This window comes from Camarhynchus parvulus, chromosome 28 (genome assembly GCF_901933205.1).
Source record: "Camarhynchus parvulus chromosome 28, STF_HiC, whole genome shotgun sequence".
NCBI lineage: Eukaryota > Metazoa > Chordata > Aves > Passeriformes > Thraupidae > Camarhynchus > Camarhynchus parvulus.
The window spans coordinates 2,153,078-2,178,138 of NC_044598.1; the positions used below are offsets into that span (position 1 = coordinate 2,153,078).

At 47.3% G+C, this 25,061-nt stretch overlaps 1 protein-coding gene across 3 annotated transcripts; it reads right to left on the reverse strand.

Annotated features, from left to right (window-relative positions):
* Positions 1 to 24,897, reverse strand: DAZAP1 (DAZ associated protein 1). 3 transcript variants are annotated; one of them, XM_030966593.1, is made up of 12 exons: positions 24,688 to 24,854; positions 19,011 to 19,051; positions 18,399 to 18,565; positions 18,061 to 18,126; positions 17,433 to 17,540; positions 15,134 to 15,182; positions 10,837 to 10,919; positions 7,456 to 7,609; positions 5,684 to 5,713; positions 5,112 to 5,252; positions 4,181 to 4,363; positions 1 to 961 (listed from the first exon to the last, which is right to left on the reverse strand). In XM_030966593.1, the coding sequence occupies exons 1-12, from the start codon at positions 24,717 to 24,719 to the stop codon at positions 789 to 791; spliced, it is 1,227 nt and encodes a 408-aa protein (XP_030822453.1). In that variant the 5' UTR covers positions 24,720 to 24,854; the 3' UTR covers positions 1 to 788. The 3 variants fall into 3 exon arrangements, with proteins under 3 accessions (XP_030822453.1, XP_030822451.1, XP_030822454.1); XM_030966591.1 differs by having other exon boundaries at positions 17,433 to 17,543; XM_030966594.1 differs by lacking the exon at positions 10,837 to 10,919 and having other exon boundaries at positions 17,433 to 17,543; positions 24,688 to 24,897.
* Between the last annotated feature and the right edge of the window lie 164 nt (positions 24,898 to 25,061).

Below are 25,061 nucleotides of genomic sequence, written 5' to 3' on the forward strand. Positions count from 1 at the left end.
TTTCTAATCCAAAGGTTCTTGTCTTTATTCAAACCAGGGCTTGGCACTGCTCAGTGCCAAACGCACCAAAACCTTTTTGCCTGAGGGAAATCCACATCTGGCCGAGGCTTCGGGAGGGGGAGGCAGGTGGAGCCTCCGAGCAGCTCCTGTGCCCGCCCCGGCCCAGCTCCGCCCCCAGAACAAACAGCAAAATACACTCAGCAGGTTTCTGTCAACTCCCAGAGTTTCGGAACCCTCCGCCCCAGCACTGCCGTGGGGAGGGAGGGAGGGAGGGGCTGCAGCTCTTCCCCCGCCTCCAACAGCGCTCACGGAAACCCTGTTTTAAATTAAAAAATAAGCCAGCATACATAGTAGAAAATTTCTCTTAAAAATTTCACAATCTGTAAATGTATATATTTTTTTTTCTTTTAAACATAAAAGTTTACAATATACGGTAAAACAAAGGCTCAGGAAAAATAATTTCAAAAAAAAGAAACCTGAAGTTTTGAATTAAAGCTGAAGACATTTTTAAAACCCTGTAATTTGAACCAGTGACATTTTCTTTATTTGTGCTGATGGGTTAGAGAAAGGAAAATCTTTAAAAACTGCAGTCCAAACACCCACAGCTCTGCCTTCAGAAGCCATCTGCCCCCAACTCCCACCCCCTCCCCCGAAAAAAAAAACTGTTGTTAGGTTTTTCTTCCATCAAGTAATGTGATTGTCACAAGTTCAGAAGTCTGGGATCCCGGGCTTCAGCTGGGCCCAGAGGTCCCTGTGGGCAGCACTCACTCCCTGATTGGCAGCCCAGGCTAGCGCCGGTAGGGGTGGAATCCTTGCACGTTGTGGTTCTGTCCCCGGCCGAAGCCGCTGCCTCCGGCTGGGGGGCCGCTGGATGGCTGCACCGAGGGGCCTCCGTAGGGAGGGGGCTGCTGGCTGGGATCAGAGAAACCTTGTCCAAACCCACTCAAGTCTTGTCCATACCCTGGGGAGAAGGGAAAGGCACAGCATGAGCTTCCAGGAGCGGTCACGGGTGTGCATCCCACAGCTGAAAGTGTTCCCTCCCCGGGAGCGGAACAACACCTGGGTCCTGCAGGGATCTTCCCTCCTCACAGAGAAAATGGGCAAAAAGCAGAAGGGAACAGGTGTGCAGGAAGGGGGAGATGTTTTTGGGGTAACCCCAGCCAGGCTTGCAGTTCAACCATCTGCTCACAGCTTTGGGGTGCTTGGGAGCAGTTTGGTTTTGGGTTGGGACCTGTAGCACAGGCCACTCTGGAGTGAGCAGAATTTAGGGACAGAGAGAAAAACAGGGGTTTCCTTTCCAAGAGAAAAGAAACCTTGTCCAAACCCACTCAAGTCTTGTCCATACCCTGGGGAGAAGGGAAAGGCACAGGATGAGCTTCCAGGAGCAGCCGTGGGTGTGAATCCCACACCTGAAAGTTCTCCCTCCCAGAACAACACCTGGGAGGAGCAGCAGCTCTGGGGTCCTGCAGGGATCTTCCTTCCTTTTCTGCACAAAGCAGAAGGGAACAGGTGTGCAGGAATGGGGAGCTGTTTTTGGGGTAATCCCAGCCAGGGTGGCAGTTCAACCATCTGCTCACAGCTTTGGGAGCAGTTTGCTTTTGGGCTGGGACCTGCACCGCAGGCCACTCTGGAGTGAGCAGAATTTAGGGATGGAAAGGAAACTCCTGTTTTTCTCCCTAAGAGAAAAGATTGGCTGCAATCCCTGCTACCAACACAAAATTTACAACTAGATGTAAATTAAGACGACTGAGAAATTGAGAAATTTAATTCAAATTCTCCTAATTAAATATGACTCTTAATCCTGGCATCAGTGCCAGCCCCTGCTCTGAAAGATGCTATTAAGGCTCCTAATTACCAAGAGCATTTCTGCAGTGCTGCCTCTCTCTGTGCAGGCTTAGAGCAGGTTTAACTCTCTTAATCCCAAACAAAGTCTCTTAGCACATCTTCAGCAGTTCAGTTTCAAGCTCTGCCTGTCCCTCAAGGACTTGCTGGCACTAATGAGCACTAAAACACAGCGAGCTCAGGCTCTGGGAGCTGCAAATGCTCCTCCTGGCATTTGTTCAGACACAGATAAGCAGGAGCCCAAAACTACAAGGGGATTGTTTGCCAAGGGGTGAGGCTGGGAGTGGAAAAACACAACCCTCGAGTTGCTCTCCCTGCACACAGTGGTGCAAACCACAGCTCAGCACAGAGCTCAGGTTGTTTGTGATGAAGGAAACCCACAGCACACACCTGCAGAGCCACTCACGAGTCACTGAGTGCCATGCCTGGCTCTGCTCCAGCCCCGTGGTTTCAGTGTCTGGCCCCAAACCTGAGCCTGGATGGATCACCAGGATAAAGCCTGGCCTGGCACAGCTCACTGGGGGGATTCACCCCGCTGGAAAAGCTGCACTGCCCCAACACAAACCCCAGCACCTGAGCCCTGTCCCTGCCTCTCACCCTCTCCAACAGCCCCAGCAAGGAACACCAGGGAATCACCCCAGGACCTGCCCGAGGCTCCTCCCTGCTCAGCCTGACCTTGGGAGAGCAGACAAAGCTTTGGGGCGAGGCCTGAAGGGTGTGGAGTAGATAAACCCCTCCTAGTCAGAACTGAGGGGACTGCAGGGAGATAATGAATTTTTAATTATTTTAAATTAATGTAATTAATTTGATTTTGCAGGGTGAGTGTTAGTGCTGACACTCACCCTGGGTGCACACACTGAAGGATTTAGGACAATGCCCAGGATAAACCTTACAGTGCCTTATGCTCATTAGGGAACTGTGTGGTTCTTTAAAGCCCACAAGCTTTACACATTTATGTAAATATATGCAAATTAGGGACACTTCCAGGGATGGGGCAGCCACAGTTTCTCTGGAAAACCCATGCCAGGGTCTCAACAGCCTCACAGTGAAGAAGCTTTTCCTAATACCCATTTTAAACCTATTCTTCTCCAGATTGAAGCCATTCCCCTTGTCCTGTCACCACAGCTCTAGATGAAGAGTCCTTCTCCATCAGATCATTCCTAAACTTCCAACACCTCCCAAACTCTGGCTGTTCCTCACTGATGTAACTGGCTGTGCAGGGATTTGTGCTTTATTTAGAAGAGTCCAACCCACTCCAAAAAGAGTCTGCAAAGAGCCAAGTTCTGGCAGAACAAGAAAAACTTTTGAGTCACAAGGGCAAAACTATCCATGAAATCAGCTGTGTAAGAAACAAACGAAAAAACATTTCAAACTCATCAACATGAGAACATGCTGCTTCACAAACACATCTCAAAAGGCTCATCTTCCTTCAGAGGCTGCTTTACATTGCTGGAATTTTGAATATTATCTATTTAAATAAATGTTGTGAAGTTTTCATCTCATAGCAGTTTCTGCAGGAACTTGAGGCAGCACTACCACATGGAGAACGTGTTCCAGCAGGGAACAGCCTGAATCCACGGGCTGCTGCATGCAAAATTCCCTTCAGAACTAAAAACTGACCAATTACAATCCCTTAAAAAAAACATCAGTACAGAGCTCTTTGGAGAGATCTCTGTAGAGATATTTGGAGAGCACTGCTGAGAAACAGGGCTGAGAGGAGCAAGATGAGAATGAGAATTCCCTCTGAGCTCCCTCAGGGAGCAGCACCAGAAATTTTACTCTGGAGCACAGGTACTCATCTAGCCATCTTAAAAAGAATTTGTTTTTTGTAGCACTGCCTGCCTGCTGTAAAACTTGTTAGCTCAGTTGCCTTCTACCTCAAAGTTTCCTGCAGAGCACAACAAAGCTTTGTGCAGAACTGCACCTCCAGAGAGATGGGGAAGGGATGAGAAAAGGGAGGAAAAGGCACTGGTTTGGATCCTTACACATGCACTGCCTGTCTCTCCATGCTGCTTTTACTCCTCAAGTCTGTTCTCCAAAGTCTGGAGACACAAAAAAAAGTTCACTACAAGCTCTGAAAAGCTCTTGGAGTGGAAGTTTTAGCTACAGATTTGGGGAGAGTGGAAACCAGGAATTCATCCCTGAATGCTTATTTTACAGCACAAAAGCAACACTTTGGAGCTAAGAAAATTCCCTCTGGCTAGAACACTGCATGATTTAAGGATGGCTTGAGCTGGTGGGAGCATTCCCATCCTGGAGAAATGCCTGCAGCAAACTGTGTCCAACACTCTGTACCCAGGACTAAAGGGAAAGGGGATAAATGGCAGCAGTTACTCACCAAACTGACTATAAGGGAATTCTGGCTGAGCAGTCGGGGGTTTGCTCATGTCCTGAGTTGCCTGAGATGGTGGTGGTGGCGGAGGAAAAGCGAGTGGTGCTGCCCCTGGAGTGGCAGGTGGAGGGGGGACCCCAGGGGGGGCAAACTGGTCAGGTGGAGGAGGTGGAGCACCGTAACTAAAACCTGGAAGGACAGAACAGGTGAACATCAACATCCTGCTTGGCTTTAGAGATGATATAATTTAAAACCAACATTTCTGAGGCTATTAAACCCCAGGTGTTCGTGACCAGTGGCTGCACAGATTCACCTCGACACGTTGGTCACCCCCATGGCCCAAAGATCTCAACAACACACCTTGCACAGATGGGAGAAATGTTCCCCAAAAGGCAGAGCACAGAGAAAGGGATAAAGCAGAACTGGGGACCAAACTCTGTGCTTACAGACTCGAGAAGTGAGGAGGAAGCCATATTATCCAAGATTTTAGGAGTAAAAAGTACCTTGTGATAACTAGATACTATTTTCCACCTTCTTTAAACCAGGTTTGAGACAGAGGTTTGAAATGGTGGCCTGAGAAGTAGGTGCTAAAATCCTATTTGTATTTCCAGTTCCAGTTATCACCTTAATTCCTTAAGCTCCTCCAAAAACCCTGCCTGTGTTTGGCCCAGGTCACCAGCAGTGAGCTCTAAGTTTTCTCTCACATGTCCTAACAAAGGTGCACAATCTATCTAAATTTATTTAGCAACACAGCTTTAAATTAGAGAACAGAAATGATTACTGCATCCAAGAAAAAAATAATACTATAGTTAATTATAGCTCTGAATATATAATCTGGGAAAAATAATTAAGTGATAGGAGAAACACAGGGGGAAATCCAAGTCCAGCAAACAATGAGGAAAAGCTGGATGTGCTCCAGCTCCTGGGGGTCACTTACTAAATGGTGGAGGGGTGCCATAGCCCTGTGGAAATCCTTGTGGAGGCGGGAATCCCCCGGGAGGTGTGGAGACGATGTATGAGGTAAATGGTGGTGGTGGGGGAGGAGCTCCTCTGCCTGGAGGAGGGGGTCCATATCCACCTGGAAAAGGAAGAGAAAACCAAAAACTGAACCACATGAACACCAAGGAGCTGCTGCTGGAGTCAGCTTCCTCTAGATGGGGTAAGGCTGTTGGGTGGATTTCAAATGCAGGTTCAGCCTTCTATGAATCCTCACTTTGGGAAATATTTGTCCTCCAAGTATCCCCACTGTAAATAATTGCAGTTTAGCATGTAATCCCTTGGTAACAAATTAACGTGGCTGGAACAGCAGGATGTGTGTCAGCTCCCATTACTGAGCTGCTAAGAAGCCACTGTCTTCCCCTCTGTTCTTCCAGGACAAATTCAATCAAGCTTTTAAATGTAGGTTAAATCCTACAGAAATCCAAAAATCACTGTGAATGCTCAGAGAAGCTGCACCCGTGCTTGGGAGGATTTTTTCCTTTCAGAATTGGTCCCATATAATGTACTTACCAATTGCCTGTCCAGCTGGCACCCACATCCCTACAACAGAACAAAAAAAGAGCCTTAGACATCACTGAAGCTGCATGCTCTGGAGCAGGGATGATGCAAGAAGAAGGATTTGGCTCTGGGATAGACTGGGTATCCTCCCTGCGTCCCTTATAGAGCTATTTTTATGGCCTAAGCAACATTGTGGGACTATTTCTGAATGTATAATTCTGGAAAGACTCTGAATCATTCAGCAAATGACACTCAGAAAAGACAGCAGTTCCCAAACCCAAATCAGATGGAGCACTCGAGAGCTGCCACATACCAAGTGCAAGAAGTTACAGTACTACAGAGAAGAACAAAACCCTGGAGAACCTCAGCAGACTACACATCCAAGGGATTATTAATTTACTACCAGGTTTATCTGAGTTATTTTTGCAGTTTTTGAAGCATAAAAAAAAGCCCTTCCCATCCCTTGTGCAGTGCTGAGATTGAAGGATAAATGTGCTCGTGTCTGACATTAATCTTTCCAGGAGATCAGATATCATTTTCCCTACTAATCACTGCATGGAAAACAATGGGAGTTTCTCAGTTTGCAGATTAGCACATCTGTGCACAATGTCAACCCTCAGCTGCAGCTTTCAAGTTAATCAGCACCGTGGGGAAATGAGCAATCCCTGTGCTGCACTTCCATCCACGGAGCGGGGATGGAGCAGCCACGCTCCGTGCAGCCCCCCTGGTGAACATTTCTCATCTCTCAGAGCAAGCAAGTCACAGCAACTCAATTATCCCTCTGCATTTCTCCAGAAGTTATCAAAATTGTCTTTGGATGAACTCAGCATGTTTATCCTGCCTCTGGAGTCTCAGGGGGGTTGCAGCCATCAAACCCAGGCTGCTCCCGAGCCCCGCAGGGCTCCTGGTGTGCACTGAGTGCTCCCTGCACCAGAGCTGCCTGGTGCTTCCCCAAGCTACATTAAGCAATAAAATTCAAAGGCAAGGCCATCCATTTCCCCCTCATCCCTTTCAGATTTTCCTGATAGCTTCCTTTGAAACTGCCTCATCCTTGAAAAGCCATATTTCAGGCAAATTTGTCATTGGGGTGTTGCGCACAATGCACTCCACAGCTGGAGTCAGAGCTGGAGCTTTCCCAACACCTTCTCTGAGCTCCCCCAACCCATGGGGACTCCATGTGGGGAGAGGCAGCTCCAAAGGGAACAGGTGGGACACACCTGGGACACGTGCCAGGCCTGGCACTGCCTTCTGCCAGTGAAACGGATTTTTGGGAAAAGCAGTGAAAAAACCTTACAAAGGACTGGGGGGTTGGAAATCTACAGGGGGTGCTGTCAGGGAGATAAAGCTGGGAATAACATCTAGACCAGAAAACCAAAGTGCAGCGAGCTGGAAAGGTTGGACAGAGAGAGGTTGGCACCCTGGGCAGGGTGGGCAGCACCTTGGGGTGCTATGAGGGAAATAAAGCTGGGAACAACATCTAGGCCAGAAAACCAAAGTGGAGCAAGCTGAAAAAGCCAGACAGGGAGAGGGTGGCACACTGGCAGGGCGGGCAGTACCCTGGGGGGCTATCAGGGAAATAAAGCTGAGAACAACATCTAGACCAGAAAACCAAAGTGGAGTGAACTGAAAAGGCCGGACAGGGAGGGGGCGGCACCCTGGGCAGTACCTTGGGGTGCTATAAGTGAAATAAAGCTGAGAACAACATCTAGGCCAGAAAACCAAAGTGCAGCGAGCTGGAAAGGCCGGACAGAGAGAGGCTGGCACCCTGTCAGGGCGGGCAGTACCTTGGGGGCCGTAGCCCTGCTGCCAGGTCGGAGGGGGCTGCCCTGCCCAGCCGTTGGCAGCGCTTGGCATGATCCTGCTCCCCCACTGGCTGGCCCCTGGTGGCCCCGGAGTTTGGCTCTTGCTATCCCGAGGCTCAGCGCGTTTCACCTCCACCTAAACAAACAGAGGCAGCGCTCAGCGGGGCTGGGGGGGCCCCGCGCCCCCCGGCCCCTCACACACACCCGCAGGTACACTTAAGACTACACTTAGCATCTTATGACTTATGTCTAAGTACTTAATTATTAAAAACTTAAGGCCAGTAATTTACAATGTTTCTCAGGTACAGTGTAGGTGATGGTAAGGAATTACAAGTCCTACTGTTGAGGGATTCCGAGAAAAGCATCCTACAAATTGCTTCGGTCTCGTTGGCTTTAATCTTAAAACAGCAGTACCCTCTTACAGCAGCTCTGCACTTAAAACAGCACAATCTTGGACATTAATGACGGACTGATTTCATGTTCAAGGCAGGCGATACGAAGATTATGTTTTCAGTTAAAAAAACGGAATTTTGAGTGAAGAGGCTGCTCTGAAAAAGGGTACTAATGCTTTAACCAAACATGTTTGGGGTCCATTTGGAAGTGATAGTTTAACCCACCCCAACTAACTGCAATTTCAGCTCTGCTCATACCTGAGAAACACACATTTTTTGAGATTTTTTTTTTTTGTATTGTTGTATTTTTTTTTTAAACTTAAGATTTTATTTAAATGTCTAATGGAAGATAAAGACTTACCTTCCCCAGGCTAACGCTTAAAGAATCTCAGTTAACTCAAACAATGTCAGAGGGAATGGATGTGATAAGAGAATCTTACATTACATCTAACAAAAAAGTAAACAAACATGCAAGTAATAAAAATGGACAGTTGAGTCAATAAGAAGCAATCTTCATACTGTGTTAAGTCAGTGACAAAACCCCTCCTGTTTTAAAAAATCAGTAACCACAGTGCTTAACTTATTTCATTCCAAGATAAAATGTCCTAGTGTTCCCAGCCATGGAATAAGTGCATTTGACCTACTTAAAATAAGCTGCACATTCAACATAAACCTCTCAAAAAAAAATCCAGTTCTGATTTAATGAAACCCTCTCAGCACTCGTTGAATTTGAGGCTTTTTTTTTTCATGATTAATTTTAATGGGTGCCAGAGTACAAAGAAAATAAATCTCAATCATCAATGGGCCTGAGTAGTATGGAAAATAAAGTATTCAGAATTCTTCCTGCCATGTCTTAAAAGCCATTCATGTTGGAGAACAAACAGGAAACAGGCACAAGGCAAGGACAAAGCCCCCCACACCCCCCCTGCCAATGCCCCAAGGACATGAGACATGACAGTAACCAAATCTCTGTCAGCTCAAGGCCCTTCCAGAGAGGAACCAAGGGAATTTTTCAAAGGACTCAAATTAATGAGTCTTAACACATTTGCCTTGAGGGAATTCAGTTATTGCTTACAAAAGCAGAGGTCTTCTTGCAATTTTAATTTTTTTCCCTCTCCTTTCAACAACATATGGATTCATTTCAGCAATACCTTTTTAATTACCAAAAAAGACAGAGATACCATTTTTAAAGCAGGCATGATTAGGCAGTGAAGGAGAGAGCAGGGGATCTGGAGCTCATTAATCCTTGTGGAAGAATCCCATTAATTTTTCAGTGCACACTTGGAAGCAGGGAACTGCCAAAGTGAGGACTGAAAATTCCCTGTGCAATAGGGAGGTTCAAATTCCACACCTGCCTAGAGCCCAGCTTACCCCAAGAACTCAGGCAACTCTATTAATCTGAGCTAAAAATCCCTGAATCCTGATTTTTTAATTTTATTTTTTTTTGTCACTGAAGGGGGCAGGGGAAAGGGTAAAAATCAATTATTTCAGTCTGGAATTGGGTTTGTTCAGGGAACACAGAGAACTCCAAGTCCCAGTGCTGTGTCAGCAGCAAAGCAATGAGGGGACATCCAGGCTCACACTGGGCTCTCCATCCTCTCCCAGCACCTTGTGGATGTTTATCCTTTGTTCCCATTTGGATCTGCTGCTTTGTGGGATCAGCTCCCACTTTAGGGTTTTGCTGAAGGCAATTCCAAGGGCAGATCAGGGAATATTGAGGGGATACAGGTGATCCTTACACACCTGGGAGTGTCACACCAGGAACAAGAACTCATGTTCAGGATCCCACAAGTAAATTCCTTTGTTCCCATTGTAGGAAACCAGCCCTGCACCCCAAAACAGGTTCACAGGAATTAAAGGCATTATTACATTGCAAAATGAACCAGAACTCCACTGATATGCAGAGTGTGTCCCTTGCTAACTAAGCAAAGGCTTATGAAATATCAGCACATAAAAGACTTTAAAGACAATTAAAAACTCACACAGTGCAATAATTTAAGGAATGTGAGAATCTTCTGTGTCTCCCTGAACGTCCTCACTTCAAGTTTAGCAGCTTTAACATTTAGTTTAAAATCTCGATATACCTTAAAGCTATGCAAGGACTTAAATTTACCAGAATTTCCTGTGGTTCATTTTTCTTTAAATTACTCTTTTAAAACTTGGGTGTCCTGCAACAATTTATTTTGCTTTTAGGTTTGGGTTTTTTCTTTTTTCTTCCACAGGTAAAAGGATGTTCCTTGCTGAGTAACATCAAAGGAGCCTAAAAAATTCCTGCCTATCCAAGCCCTGTTTGCTGACAACACAGTATGAAGATGAAACAACCAGAGGTCACTTAACTGCATTGTGGTTAAATACTATATAGAGTACGTGGGTTGGTATCAAAGTTTCACAGTAAGTGACCCAATTTTTTAAAAAACCAATCCTTCAGGATGTTTTTTTTTTCCTCCCTTTTTCTTTTAAAGTTTAAGACTATATAAAGCAGATTTGTCTGACACCACCTCAAGATTTGAGTATCAAGTACACATCTGAAGGAGTGGTATCTTAAACCAAGCCTTGAAGAACTCGGATTTCACTGGGATTCTGCTTTTCCAACAGCTGGAAATCACTGATTTCTCTCCTTGCACCACAGCAGTGCTCAAAGCAGAGGCAGTGAGCACCAGTTCACCCCAGAGATGGTGATCCCAGTTCTTCTGCTCAGCCAGAGCAGCCCCCAGGTCTGTACACACAAGGCCTCACCCCAAGCAGAGCCCACAGCCTGAATCCTCAGGATTCCATCCCTCCCTTCCCCAGGCTGCCCCCATCCTCACTGCCCTTCTCAACAAACTCAGACTTTCCCCACCTCCATGGATAAAGCCTTGAATTTGGACTGCTGCGCTCTCCCATCAACAATTCAGTTGGATTCCCCAGTGAAATCGCTCGTTGCCCAAGACTTGGTTCTTTCTTAAGGTAAAATAAAACTACAACTACACACTTTTTTGCCCATGATGTCGTGAAAATGCATGTTGACAGCCTGGTCCACTGATTGTTCGTCCTCGAAAGTAATAAATCCAAAACCTAGCCAACGACGAAGAGTGAATCAAGGTAGCAGGGTGTTGTGACACAAAACAGGATGATGAACAGTATTAGGGGCAGACCAAGGGTTCAAGCAGGGGTTTCAGATAACGACACTTGTGTTCAATTGGCAAAAACTCTGAGGAAATTGCAATGGATACTTCCTGTGAAGAGGCTTTAGTGCCTCGTCTCGATTGCGCGCATGCAGCTTCAAACTGAGCTCGTTAACCGGCTTTTAATTTGATTTTATTCCTCATCCACCTACCAGGAAATGGAAAAAAACTGCTAAAATCAAAATATTTGTGGGACAGCAGATTGAAGTCAAGCAACTTTGCTGCTCCTCCCTTTGATTCAGCCTAATTTCCCAAGGAAAACCTATTATATATCCCTGTTCCCCAAAGCTGCAAAGCAACTTCCTCCCAATCCCTTAGCCCAGCTTCCAGTTAGGGAATATTTTCCATAGAAAAGAAAGTTAGTTTTGAAATGTAGCTGTTAAAGCATGAGAAATTTTACCACTCCATGGATGAATGAGAAGCTTCAGAAACTAACAACCTACATCAGAGGTTCTCAAGTTCTCCACACCTTGGAGAAAAAGCACAGAACAGGTGTTACTCCTTCCCAACAAGGCAGCCCCCTGTGAGGTGTTGCTCACACAGAACGTGGTGTTGTTGCCACGTCCTGAATCTGTTTCATTTCTTGTATTTCCTGTTGATTTCCTTTTGAAAAATCCACAAAACTTCCCAATGGGTGGCTCATTCCCTTCCACCTGAGCACAGCCCTGGCTGCTGGCAGCTCAGCTGGATCCAGCAGCTTTTGATGCTTGGAGAGAAAACTCTGGGAAAGGAGGCAAAGCTCCCTGTTTGGAGGTCACTCTGAGAACCACTGCACGTAGGTTGTAGCTGCTGACACAGCCGAGAGAGTGGCAAAATAGTGGTTAATCCCCCAGGACAAGGCGGCTGCTTCATGCCATCACCCACTGGCTGCTGGTGGGGACAACCCAGGGCAGGGAGGGACACATGCAGTACAGGAATTGTGCCATTCTTTGGATTAGCTACGGAGGGGGGGAAAGGGGGGAGAGCAATAAAAATTAGAAAAAGAAACCCGAGGTGCGGCGTGGGAAGCGTTTATGGAACATGGATGCGGTTCTGCTTTTCTGAAACCCAAGATTTCCCCCTTGGTTTGCGTTTTGCTTTGCAGCTAGTGCTGACAGCAGCCAAATCTTGCTCTAAAGCGTTACAGAATACAGATCTAGCACAGGAATGTCTCTCCACGCTTATCCAACTGCGTTGGGTAAGCCCAAAGAGGCCTAGTGTAGAGAAAGTTTATATATATATATATATAAAAATACACAAAGATACAGGCCAAAATAGATTCCAGCAGGTCAAATTCTGCTGTCAGCAACAAGAGCAAAAGACATCACTAAAATAAACTGAAAATAAAAAGGAAAAAACTTGGCATTTCCCACACACAAGAGACTGGCAGTATAAACGAAGTTTTGTGGAGCTGTGATGAAAGCAGCCTCAAAGCTGAGAGCAGCATTTCATCACAATATATTTGTCTGAGTTAACCAGAAATCCGAGTGTTGGAGCCAAAGGAAAAGTGTTTGTATTTAAATCACGTTTAGTATTCCAGCCTTTGTCTAAAAAGAGATGGGGAGGAAAAACAATGGATTCCATCAGGATGTGAAGGTTGTTGTTAAATTTGATTCCAAAGCAAAAGGAGGGGAACAGATTGTGGGATGGGGTTGGAGGGGTGGAACAGGGAGAGCAAGAGGTCATTGAGAAAAGCAATAAATAAATTTTAAAAAGGGGATTTAAAAGAGTCAGACAGCACAAGATAAAGAAGAGCACAGATATCAGAGTAATACAGCAAAACTCCAAGGTGAAGTTTTAAGCAGAAGTGATGAAATCCACCACCTGCAGCTTTAGTTTTTGAAGGTCAGGACTCTGTTAAAGGCTGGAGAAATGAACTGCATCCAGCAGGAATCCAAGAGGAGCAGAGCAGAGTGACAGAGCTGATCTGCAGCCAAGGGAGGAGGAGAACAGGCAGAGCAAGAACCTGGAAATCCCTTCCCAGCTGCTGGAACCAGGAGAAACTGAGAGTGCACCAAAGCCACTTGGTTCCTTCAGAGATGTGCCATGGCTGCTGTGCTTGGGGCTGTGGGAAGAGTTTGGATGAGGCAGAGGTGGCAGGAGCAGGTAGGAAGGGAGGAAGCAGAGATCACGTGGATACCTGACCCCAGTCAGCTCCTCAAGGACATCACCTGAGAATTTGGTGCCTCCTGAGGAGCTGGAGGTAAATGGATGCTACAGGGATTAGGAACAGGGATCATGTTCCCTCCTGCTACCAGTAAACCAATGTGCACTCCCAGTGGAAGGGTGGTAAAGTGAATGGGAAAAGGCAAAATTCAGAAGGGTCTGAAGAGAGATGGCACTGAATTGGCCTCTGGAGTTTTATTTACAATCACTAAAAGGCTAAGGGGACAGAGCAGCAAGAGAACACAGAACACAGAGAGAAGGCAAGAGAAAATGTGTTCTGGGATGCACAACCCAACACAAACTCGAGGAATTTTTCCTAGCACCCCCCAGGGACTGCCAAGGCCATTTTGGGAGATGTGTTAGTCAGCACACTAAAAAAAGCCTGGAACAGCACAGAAACAAAAGGCAGAGAGAGAGAGGATTCAAGAAGTGCTTAAGAAGTCTGATGAATTAGGGGAGGAAGTTTTCTGTGGGTGGAGACAAGACCTTTCCCCCACCTGGCACTTGTGCTTTGCACCCCAAGCCCTCCTTTGCCTGTGCTGTTTTTAGTAGAGCTTGAAGCAGAGAAGCCATTAATTGAGACAGGATTAATCCAGACCAGGCATGACGTTTAAGTACCTTTTGCACAGAGGCTGCAAGGCTGGGATTAAATATTGCAAAGATAGAGATGATACAATAATTACTGAAATATTTCAGAACTTCAGCCCCAAATTACATTTGAATGCCAGTGCCTTTGTCTCCTCTATCCAAAACCAGCTGCTCTAAAGCATTGAAACAGATGAATTTATGTGCTGCTTAAATCAAAGGTATCTGCTGGAAGAAGATTAGGATAGCTAAAGCAAGAAAACAAAAAAACAAATATATTGAAACTTCGTTTACACTCCAATAAAAGACAAAGCCCGTCCCTCCTCTGACTGTGGAACTGGCCTGTACCTCTGTGATAAATTATCACCTAGAGAGAAGAAATCTAAAGAGATATCGTTAATCACAGTCAAACAATTCACAGAGAGAAAAGAAACAAAAAAAAGAACTTACTTAACATTACCATACTTTACTATGAAACACTTAAATATGTCACTAAGGATGTATGTCTAAATTAAAAATAAAACTAAGACTTAACAGCTTAATAAATATGAAGTGAAGGATATATTTCTTAATAATGAGGCAGAAGAGAAATGAAAAGTTCAGATGGCAAACTATTCTCTAGCATGTCCAACATGCTACAGGGTGGGAGCACAGCTAAGCTTCACGTGCCAAAATATTGCCTCTTCCTTGGCAAACAAATGGTGGATGCAAAGGGACGTGGGTGACATGGAATTGCTTCATATTTTGACCAAAGGTTCCCAGCTTGATTCAATATCTAGTGAATCTTTCAGGTTTTTGGAGGTTTTTTATTCTCCTCCCCTCTTAAAAAGCAATCTGGTATGCAGGGATTGTATATCCCAATTAAAAATATACATATATATATGTTTCAGAATTATTTTGTGTTGTTTAAGAAGGGTTTTTCTTGAATTTGAGGTGAAGCCATTTAACCAAAACAAAAAGCAGGTGATGGATGGATTCTGTCCTGTCTTGTGCTCTGGCTGGAGCACCCCACATGCACTTACAGACCCAACGTACCTTTCATGTGGAACAGGAGGAAAATCTGCTGATTTTTCCCCCTCTCAAAAGTACCTTAAGCCACAGGAGTGGCTTGAGAATCAAATTTCATTCAACTACAAAAAAAAACCCCAACCCATCAATGAGCATGAAACATCTGAGTCGAAATGCACAGAGCCAAGTGAAGCTGGAGATGAAGAGTCTAGACTTGAAGTGATGTTTGCCCAGTGAATTATTCTTTTTCCTGAGGCAACATAGGAGAAAAAAAAAATCTACCTTTTCTGATGGTGTGAAATAGTTTGCCATCTGACTATAGGAGAGTATGAAGAAATTTCAAGGACAAACTAGATCAGCCTTTACCTCGGGGCCTCTGTTTCTCTGCGTCATAGATCATTACAACTTCAGTGACCTGGAAGAGAGAAGGGAAATTCTACTCCCTGTGCTACAAGGGGAGGGCTGGAACAGTCACCACCAGCTGGTTCCTGCTCTCTACCCACAAAGCACAAGCCAAGTGCAGCCATCATCCCAGCAACAGCACAAAAATAGGGAATATTGCTCTTCCTGGGAGTTTAGAAAGCCTGAGCTCATCTCTATTGTCTCATCACACTTGACATTTTAATTTAACATTGAGCTTTTGCACTATTTGTACCCACTCTACAGCCTATTACACACCCCAAAGGTTTGTTTTCCAACAACTCAACAGTGTAGCTTTTTAAAACATGATTTTTCCATTTTTAACCATTTTCACTTTTGCCATGAAAAGCAGCTCGAGCTGCAGGCACCTCCAGGAACATGCAGGGCTCCTCTGATTGAATTACTGGAGCACCAGGGAAGCCCAGAGCACCAGTTAAAGCAATGCTTTAAACAGCTTTACAAAACCCCTCTAAGTTCTGGATGAGCAGTATCAGTGTGATTTTAACCTAAAAAAAGAAAAAAAATGGAAATTGCAAGCTGTTCAAAGGCTTCAGGATTATTCTTCTCAGAATGAGCACCACAGTGAGCTACAATTGAAACAAAACCTGAGGTGTAATGTTTATGTCAACATTAAAACAGCTGAAGGGAACTGCTCTGAAATCTCTCAGATGCAGAGAAGTGGTCACAAAATGGGTGTGATTTTATAAAATTACATCTTCAGAACAATCTCAGGATATTTTACTCGTGAGTAAAAATGAGTTTAAAGTCTGACACAATTTTATCTTTACTTACAGCCAGAAAACATTTGGGTTTGAGTCGCTGCACTCACTTGAGCACATCCTACTGGGGGATCCAAGTGGGGATTATGCCATGGGACAATCAGTGCCACATTTGTCCCTCCCCTGGTCCATTTGGGTCCTCTTCACCTTGGCCTTAATGACCCAGCAATTACCAGGGCTGAAAAATCAGTGCCTGCCTTGGCGCTCCTCACTCTCGTGGCCACAAAACATTTGTGAGACTCCACTGCTCCAAAGGGACTCGTTACAACTCCAGGAAGATTTTCTGATTTCTATACTATGAGTAAAGTGCTACTACTTACTTTTAAGGGCACTTACAGTTGTGGCTGTTGCCTTCTACACCTGCAGGACATACCCTGTATCTCCCCAGCATCCAGGGCACAGCTGGAAAGCCAAGTCTGTGAGGAAGAGCCTTTTGAAACTACATCCCACAGCTGTGGAACGTGCTCCCTGTTTTTATTATTAGTCTACTGCAGCCTTTCAAGCTAAAGAAACAGTTGTTAGCTATTGCTTTTTGTGGTTTTAAATGAATTATCTTAATGGAATTTTAAACACTGATTTAACTTGATAAACTTAAGAATTTGTTTCTCAATAAATCCTTTGCTGCCACTAAGAAATGTCAGAAAAAGGTTATTGAAGAAAGTATCAAAAACTACACTAAATGCCAATTAAGCTCATTTTTACCAGCACAGTCCTGGATTTAACTCACAATCTTTAACTTCCTCAAACTTATTCACAGCTGAATTATTTAATTCAGTAGTTTATCATATGCCCCCACTTCCTTGAGGGCCATGAGAGCTGGGATAAATGGGAATTAAAACTAAATAAAAACTAAATTTAAAAAAATACAGAAGATACAGTAATTTCAGTCCAAGGTTACAAATTGAATTAAAGAAGGTGCATGAGGAGCAGTCTGTCTCAGAATGGAGGTTCTAGGGACATCAGAACTGAGATTCCAGATGGTTTGAAAGCAGCTACTGCTCCCCAAACAATGGCAGGAGACACAAATTTAACCTATCTGTACACAAAGTCAAATACCAGGATCTTAAAATCCAGCCCATTGAGAAACTCACTGTTCCCAAAAAATAATCAGCAGACATTTTTAATTGCCCAGCTGAAAGTTATCAAGAGAAAGGGGGGGTGAGGGTGGAAATAATAATAATAAAAAGAATCATTCTTAAGGCACCTCAGGAGTTTTTGGAAGAAGGGACAGAAGAATGCATCAGGTAGACTTAAACATGAGGAGACAGAAGCAGCAAAGTAAATTCCACATGAACAGCAGGTTCTGCCAAGGGACATTTCCAGATGATGAATGTTCACTACAGTTTCTCACAAAATGCTTCAGGTGCCCCTCCAGCAATTTGTCCAAATTACCCCCAGATTCGACAGCTTGAGGAAATGTGAGAGGAGGCAGCAGGGAGGGGAGGCACCTTCCCCCCAGGACTCACCACTCCGAACTTCTTGAAGTATTCCCTGAGCTCTGTCTCGCCACAGTTATGAGGAATCCCACCAACAAAAATTTTATTGGATTTATTGTTATCGCTCCTGGATCCTTTCTGCTAAATCAAGGAGGAGAAAATTCAGTCAGAAGAATAATAAGGGTGGCTGCTTCTATCATTTCACACTGAACCATGAACAATGGGCTCTGGCAGGCTGAGGGGAGAGCTCCAGCCTTGAAGTCTCCCAGGCATGAAAGGGAAGCACGTTCTGAGCTCAGAGGTTCAGTGTCCCCTGCTCTTCAGAGGACCAGGAATCCAGGGCCTGTGTTCTGAGGCCATTGACTCATTCTAAACCGAAATCTGGTGAAGCTGCAGGGTGTGGAGTGGGCTGGAACAGCATCAGCCCTGCCAGTGCTCTCAAATCTGAACAACTCCACTAAAAGCATCACTAAGAGCTTAGGAAACACCACACCCAAACTGACCCTGCTCTGTACAGAGCCTGCCCATGGAAATCTAAACTAAAGGCACTTTTTAGAAATGAGATTTACACTCGAGTTCTGCATACAGACTTCTGCCTTTAAACCATGGATATAACCCAAAGGAACTCCAGAGCATACACAGGGATCTTTTTCCTTACCCATCCTTCCTTTGGCCGTGTCCGCTCCGGCTGCATCCCCCGAGGTGTGCATGGCTTTGGATCAATCTGGAAGAAGTTCCACTTTGGTCAGACTTCAGCAGAATTTTGCTCTAAAAGTTACATTTGTGGCAGCTGAACCCAGCCCTGCTGACATGCAGCTCCTCAGAGCTCAAACACAAGCCATGGAGTTAAGAGCTGCCTTACAATAAATAATTTAAACCAACAACCAGGTTAACTCTGACACTCTGCAAATAAGGAGGCAGAATTTAAAGCAAATCTTTGAATCTGGTGCAGGAAAAAAAACCCAAACAAACAAACAAACAAAAAAACAAACTTACATTTCGGCCATCTAACGTATGAGGTCTGCTGGCCAGCACTGTTCCCACACAGTTGGGATCTTTAAATTTGACAAATCCAAATCCTCGAGATTGATTTGTTGTTTTGTCTTTCATTATTACACAGTCTACAACTTCTCCATACTGGGAGAAGTAGCTACGAAGAGTTTCTGTCAAAGAAAAAAAAGCAAGTATTAAACAGAGCCAGATATTAACAGCACCAGACTGTGTTTGCAATTATGAGACAACAGATCAGCAAACATGGAACACAGATTCAAACTCATCTTTTGAAAATGATCACATCTTACTTCCTGTAAACAAATGGCAGACAACAGTTTATTTCCACTCATACAAATGGAAAACAGCAGGAAAGTGATTATAAAAAGGGTTGTCTGTTGAGCTGACAAAAACTTCAGCACCAAACAATATAAACCAAAAAGTATTAACATATTTAAAAAAATATATAATCATATATCTGAGTTGTCTCTACAGAAAGTTTTATTAATTAGCAGAGGAGGAGGCTCTCAGCCCAGTCTCCTCCCCACAGCAATGCCTGTGAAGAGCTCCTGGCTGGGTTTTCACCATGGCCCAACGCCTGCAGCACACGTTGCTCACCTTGTGTCGTGCTCCAGTCCAGGCCACCCACGAACAGCTTTCTGCAAACAAAGCACAGGGCAGCTTTAGGGGCTACAGCAGATGCTCCATCTGATTTATGGCACAGCTCAGCTCTTCTGGACAGGTTTGGGGGTACCAGGACCTCCAACACGTCCTACAAAGCTGGCACCATACTCCAAGCTGCTGATGAAACCAAACCCTTCCTCCATCCCTGCTCTCTGCTCCTCCCTCCCTCACCACAAAGCACTCACTTGGCTGCCAGCACCTTCTGGTGGGGTGAAAGCAAAAGCAGAACTGCCAGGCTCAGGCCTGAGACAGAAGTCAAACCTGTGCAGCAGGTAATAAATAACAGAGCAGCACTAATCCAGCAGCAGTTGTGAAACCATCGTACAACCCAGTTTCGAGATAGCGATGAGCAGGTGAGAAAGTCATGGCTAAACCCCAAACTAAACTGCTCAACACTGATTCAACTCTTCCTCTGCAGAGAGCACCCAAATCTGCAGGGTTTCCTGTCCCAGCATGCCCAAGGATCTGGGTAGGTGCTACAGCAGCTCCATGCCATGCTGCCTGCTCTGCAGCTCCTTATCAACTCCTGGGTGTGCCAAAACTTCCAGCAGTCATTTACTCAGTAATTAAAGGTTGGTTAGAGCCGCCTCAACACTTGGCCCTTGTCAGTACCAAGAATCAACCCCAAAAACACCCTCACAGCTGTCTGCAGCTTCCTCCTGAGGAGCAGCATCAGCCTCTGCTCTCTGGGAGCAGGGGCAGGACCCAGGGAACAGCTGGAGCTGGGTCAGGGGAGGTTCATGCTGGGTATCAGGAAAGGTTCTTCCCCAGACAGTGCTGGGCACTGCCCAGGCTCCCCAGGGAATAGGCACAGCCCCAAGGCTGTCAGAGCTCCAGGAGCATTTGGACACTGCTCTCAGGGACAGGATGGGACTGTTGGGGCATCTGTGCTGGGCTTTGATGATCCCTGGGCTTCCCTTCTAGCTCAGGAGATTGTGTGATTCTGTGAAAAACTCTGCTGTTAATGGCTCCATGGCTCTGCACAGACAAGCACTGGGACAGTTTATTTTGGGGGATGCCCTCTGGTTCTCCATCAGATCTCAAAGAAAAGAAAGTACATCCTTGCTTTGTCTTCTTCTCGCCTTCACCTATACCCGAGTACAGCTGAGGGTGGTGGGGATTCCTGCATTCTCACTTACATGGGCAAAGTTGAATTTCACCTAACAAAAAAACAATACTGAACTTCCTCTCACCTGCTCTTTTCAGGAACAGGTAATGGCAGGGAGAGCCCAGTCACCCCCAGTAAGAGCTGCAGGTGCACTGGGACTACCAGGAAAGTGAAAGCCTTGCACCTGGGAGTTCCTGCGGAGCAGGGTAGCTCACTGACAAAACCAGCCTGTCCCTTTCCACTCTGATTCACTTCTCTGATAGGACATCGTGTCACAACCCTTCTGCACCAGCCAAAGTGACAAAATTCAATACTACACAGCACCTACGAGCCTTGTTCCATTGAGGCAAATTCTGTTCCTAAGTTACAGGCCGAGACGTGACACGAGTCTTGTCTTTCACAAAAACAGAGCAACTGTTAAGCGCTGATCAAAGCATCTCCTTGAGCAGCCAGCAAACAACTGAGCTGGTGACACATGAGGCACAGACAGCCCTCAGTGTCACTGCTGCCTTATCATCATGCTAAAGGACGTGCCAGCCCTCCCTGGGAGCAGCAGGGCAGGCCCTGCACCCCTGCCCTGCCCTCTCTCAGAGCAGTCCTGTTTTCTGTGGGCATGCTGGGCAGGACAAAGTTTCCCTCAAGGATTGGAAAAGTGCCCCCAGCTCCCTCTGGCAGAGCTCTGCCTCCTGGCATGGGCTCAGGGCCTTGTGCAACAGCAGCCAGTTCATAGCAACAGGTCCAGGCCTAGCCAAGGTGGCCCCACCATCCTGGTGGCTGCCACAACTGTCCCCTGACCACCTTCCCTCTCCACACACAGGACACAAACCCCTCTGTGCCGTTATTTTTAGGGAAAATAAGTAACTGTAATTTCCTAATAGCGAAGTTAAACCAGCTGATCTACTGCTATATTCACAATGAAGTTTTGCTATGTGTTAGTGACATTTTCTTTGAGGTTTTGGTTTGTTTTGGGGTGTTTTTAACTAAATTAGATAGCTTGGGTATAAAAGATTAATCGACTTTACATCCTTGTAAAAGTACCAGCTGTGTTCTGAGAGAACACCAAGCTGTCTGCAGGGAGGGAGGTCACTGAAACCTTCCAATTCCACCATGAATTATTTGTAGTCACCCTACATGGACTGAAACAGCAAAGCTGGGTAGCTCAAGGCCAGCTGCAGCAGCTGTATGGAAATCCACAGCCCCAGTTTATATACATGCTGTGGAATATCAAGTCAGAAATCCTCTGCCTTGGGATCCTCCATGCTTTGAAGACACTGAACAGGGCCAAAGTTCACAAAAATCCAGATGTGGTACAGTACTGGACAGCTGTGAAGCAGGACGGGTGTGTGAGTGCTCCTGCCCCCACGCTCAGCTGCATCACCAGCCCTTCCTCAAGGTCTCACCCACACTCCATCCCAGAAAACTTTTAGTTCTAATGGTTTGGCAGCTATTCAATTAATAGAAATGTATACAATTGATAGAGTATCTTGAGTTGGAAGGGACCCATGAGCACCGAGTCCAGCACTGACACCCCAACAATCCCACCCTGTGCACCCCTGGGAGCGCTGTCCAAATGCTCCTGGAGCTCTGGGGGCTGGGACCATTCCCTGGGGAGTCTGGGCAGTGCCCAGCACCCTCAGGGGGAAGAACCTTCCCTGATCTCCAACCTGAACCTCCCCAGGCACAGCTCCAGCCTCAGGTCCTGCCCCTGCTCCCACAGAGCAGAGGTTGCTGCTGCTTCTTGGGAAGAAGCTGCAGACCCTGCTGAGTCTCCCCTCATGCTGTTCACTGTTTGTAGTTCACACCTGCCCACACGTCCATAAAACTCCAAACTGACAGGCTGGAGGACACTACAGTCCGTCCCTGCTGGAATGCAAAGCCACTCCAGCACAAAGCACCAGCCTGGCTTTTGGGCAGGTCAGTCTGTACACCATGAGAGTGAGATCCTGACAGGTGCAACAGCCCTGAAGCAGCAGAATTCCCCACAGGGATCACCTCAGGAGCAGAAAGTGGGATAATGACTCCTCAGAAGTTGCAGCTGTATAAGAAGTTTTAAGCAAGTGTTCTGCCTTGTTACTTCCTGTGGGAATTTTCATTGTTAATTTCTTGTTTTCATTGCTAATTTCTTGTTTGTTGCCATAAACATACTTGCTGCTGGAGCAAATCGACTCAGGACTGGTAAAAAAAGCATATACAGGTATTTTATAAACCAACAAAAGCACAAACTCTTTGCCTACATAAATAATCTGGGGTTTGATTAATAGCTCTGATCAACACCTCAGCACAGCCCCCATTAGCTGCAGGACAAAACAATCAAGATCAGCACCTTTCTTCATCCAAACCAGCCCCAAGTATTAATTAATTATAACAAATAACACTCACAAGGCCCCTCCCTACCCATGCCAACACACCTGCAAGGCTCACAGCTTCCTTAGGTACTTTCTCTGAAAATCTCTGCCCAGAAAAGCAGCTGAATTCCTAACTTCCCATCCAGACTTGCCTCTCACAACAGCTTTAAACCAGAGCTTCCTTCTGAGGGCTGGAGCAGCTGAGTTTGTTCTGTGCTCTCATCTTCCCTCTGAGCGCTTTTGGGGGAGGAGAATAAAGAAAATTTCCCTCTCTGATTAACCCCCAATTGTTCCCAATCTGATTACAGCTCCAAAGGATCACAGCCTGTGACTGCGAACAAACTCTGTGACAGCCCAGCCCGCTCAGGAGGGGAGCTGATATTCCATGGAATAACCTGGAGCCTGGCACTCACCTACAGTTTGGGAAGTCAGATCTGATCAGGTCTCTCACAAGGCACCAGACAGTGACTAAGGCCCAGGAGCAAACAAAAACACTTTCAGAGCAAAACCCACTTATTTAAACAGGCCTCATGCAATGTGTGCTGGAATTGGATCATCTCTAAGGTCCCTTCCAACGTGATATTCCAGTCACTCACCCTGCCTCCTGTACTTTTAGGATTTACAAATTAAGAACATGCAGTAAATAAGCAGCTTACAAAGCAGTGCAAGCAGCATGGGACAAGTGCTTCGTGTTTCCAGTTTCAAACAAGGTGACCAGTCCTGACGGGAACATACTGCGCCAAAAGTTGCACTGGAAAAACCAGCCAAGGATTTTTTTTAATTTGGTTTTTGCTACTTTGAGCTCTACCATGCCCAAGCCTGCAGCCTGATCATTTCAATGTCACCAGGGTACAGCTCTCAAGCAGAATAATACTGAGTGCAGCTGGATGATCTCTAAGGTCCCTTCCAACCCAAGCCTTGCTATGATTCTAAAAGCACGTCAGAAGAACCAGACCAGTGTCAGGTTTTCGGTTTGAAGCCCCAAAATCCCCGGGAACGCTTAAAACCGGGATTTTCCTGCCTGGAACACATCCCGGGCAGAGGACAGCAGAGGGGAGCTCGGGAGGGCAGCCCTGCCCTGAGAGGGACACGGAGGGCGAGGGGAGGCTCCTGGCGCCACCTCTGTCCCACCACCTTCCCCCTCCTCACCGCAAGCCCCTCGGGGTGGCCCTGATGAGTCACCAGAACAAAGTCCCCAGCGAGGTCACAGAATCACAGAACAGACCCTCAAGGACCATCGAGTCCAATTCCTGGCCCTGCACAGAACTCTCCAACAATCCCACCCGGTCCCTGGGAGCGTTGTCCATGCACTCCTGGAGTTCTGGCAGCCTCGGGGCCGGGACCATTCTCTGGGGAGCCTGGGCAGTGTCCAGCACCCTCTGGGGGAAAAAACCTTTCCCTGAGAGCCACCCTAAACCTCCCCGGACACAGCTCCAGCTGTTCCCTCTGTCACTGGTGCCAGAGAGCAAAGATCGGAGCTGCCCCTCTGCTTCCCCTCACGAGGAAGTTTTAAACTGCGATGAAATCTCCCTTCAGACTCCTCCAGGCTAAGCACACCAAGTAACCTCAGCCGCTCCTCCTAAGGCTTCCCCTCAAGGCGTTTCAACACGTCCGCTACCCTCCTTTGCACGCTAACACCTCAGTATCCTTCTTATACTGTGGCGCCTAAAACTGCGCGCAGGACTCAAGGTGAGGCCGCACCAGCAGAGCGGGACAATCCCCTCCCTCGACCGGCGTGTTGTTCCCCCCGCCTCGCGTCCGGTGTGACAGGAGAGGAGGGCACGAAGGAAGGGGCCGAGGTGGGACGCGGGTGGGACCGGGGGGATCCGGTGCGGGCGGGCGCGGGAAGCGCCGCGGGCGGGTGACCTTGGGCGCGCGCACCTGCCGCAGCCCCGCGCGCGCGCCGGTCACGTGACGGGAGCGGGGGGGTGGGGAGGTGTGTGCGCCCTCACGGCCCCAACATGGCGGGACCGGCCCCCCCCTCAGCACCCCCGGCCCGGGACCGGCTCCCCCCTTAACACCCCCCCAGCCCGCCACCGGTCCCCGTTCAGCCCCCCGGCCCGGGGGAGCGCCGGCGGGACGCTCTCCTGAGGTTGCGGGAAAAGGTGACCGAACCTCGCACCATCGTCCCAGCGCGCTGCCCTCCCCTTCCTCTCACCCGATCTCATCGGCGCCTCCCACGCTGTTCATGGCGGCGACTCCTCCCGGGCCGCGCCCGGCTCTTCCCTCCGGTGGCGGCGGTGCCAGCGGCGGGTCGTGGGGCCGCGGGCGGGCGCTCCCGGCCGTGTCCCGGTTCCCGTGTCCCGGTTCCCCCCCCGCCGCCCCCGGCCCGGCCCGGCCCCCCCGCCGCGCGCTCGCGCTCCCTCAGCGCCGCCGCTGCGCGCGCGCACCCGCCCCTCGCTACGGGGTCTCCGGGGCCGCGCCCTGGGAGGGGCAGAGAGGGGCGTGGCCGCGCGCGCGCGGGGGCCGGCGGGAAGGGCAGTCCGCGCGCGCGGGGGGGCGGGGCCTGCGTGGGATCCCATTGACCGTCCC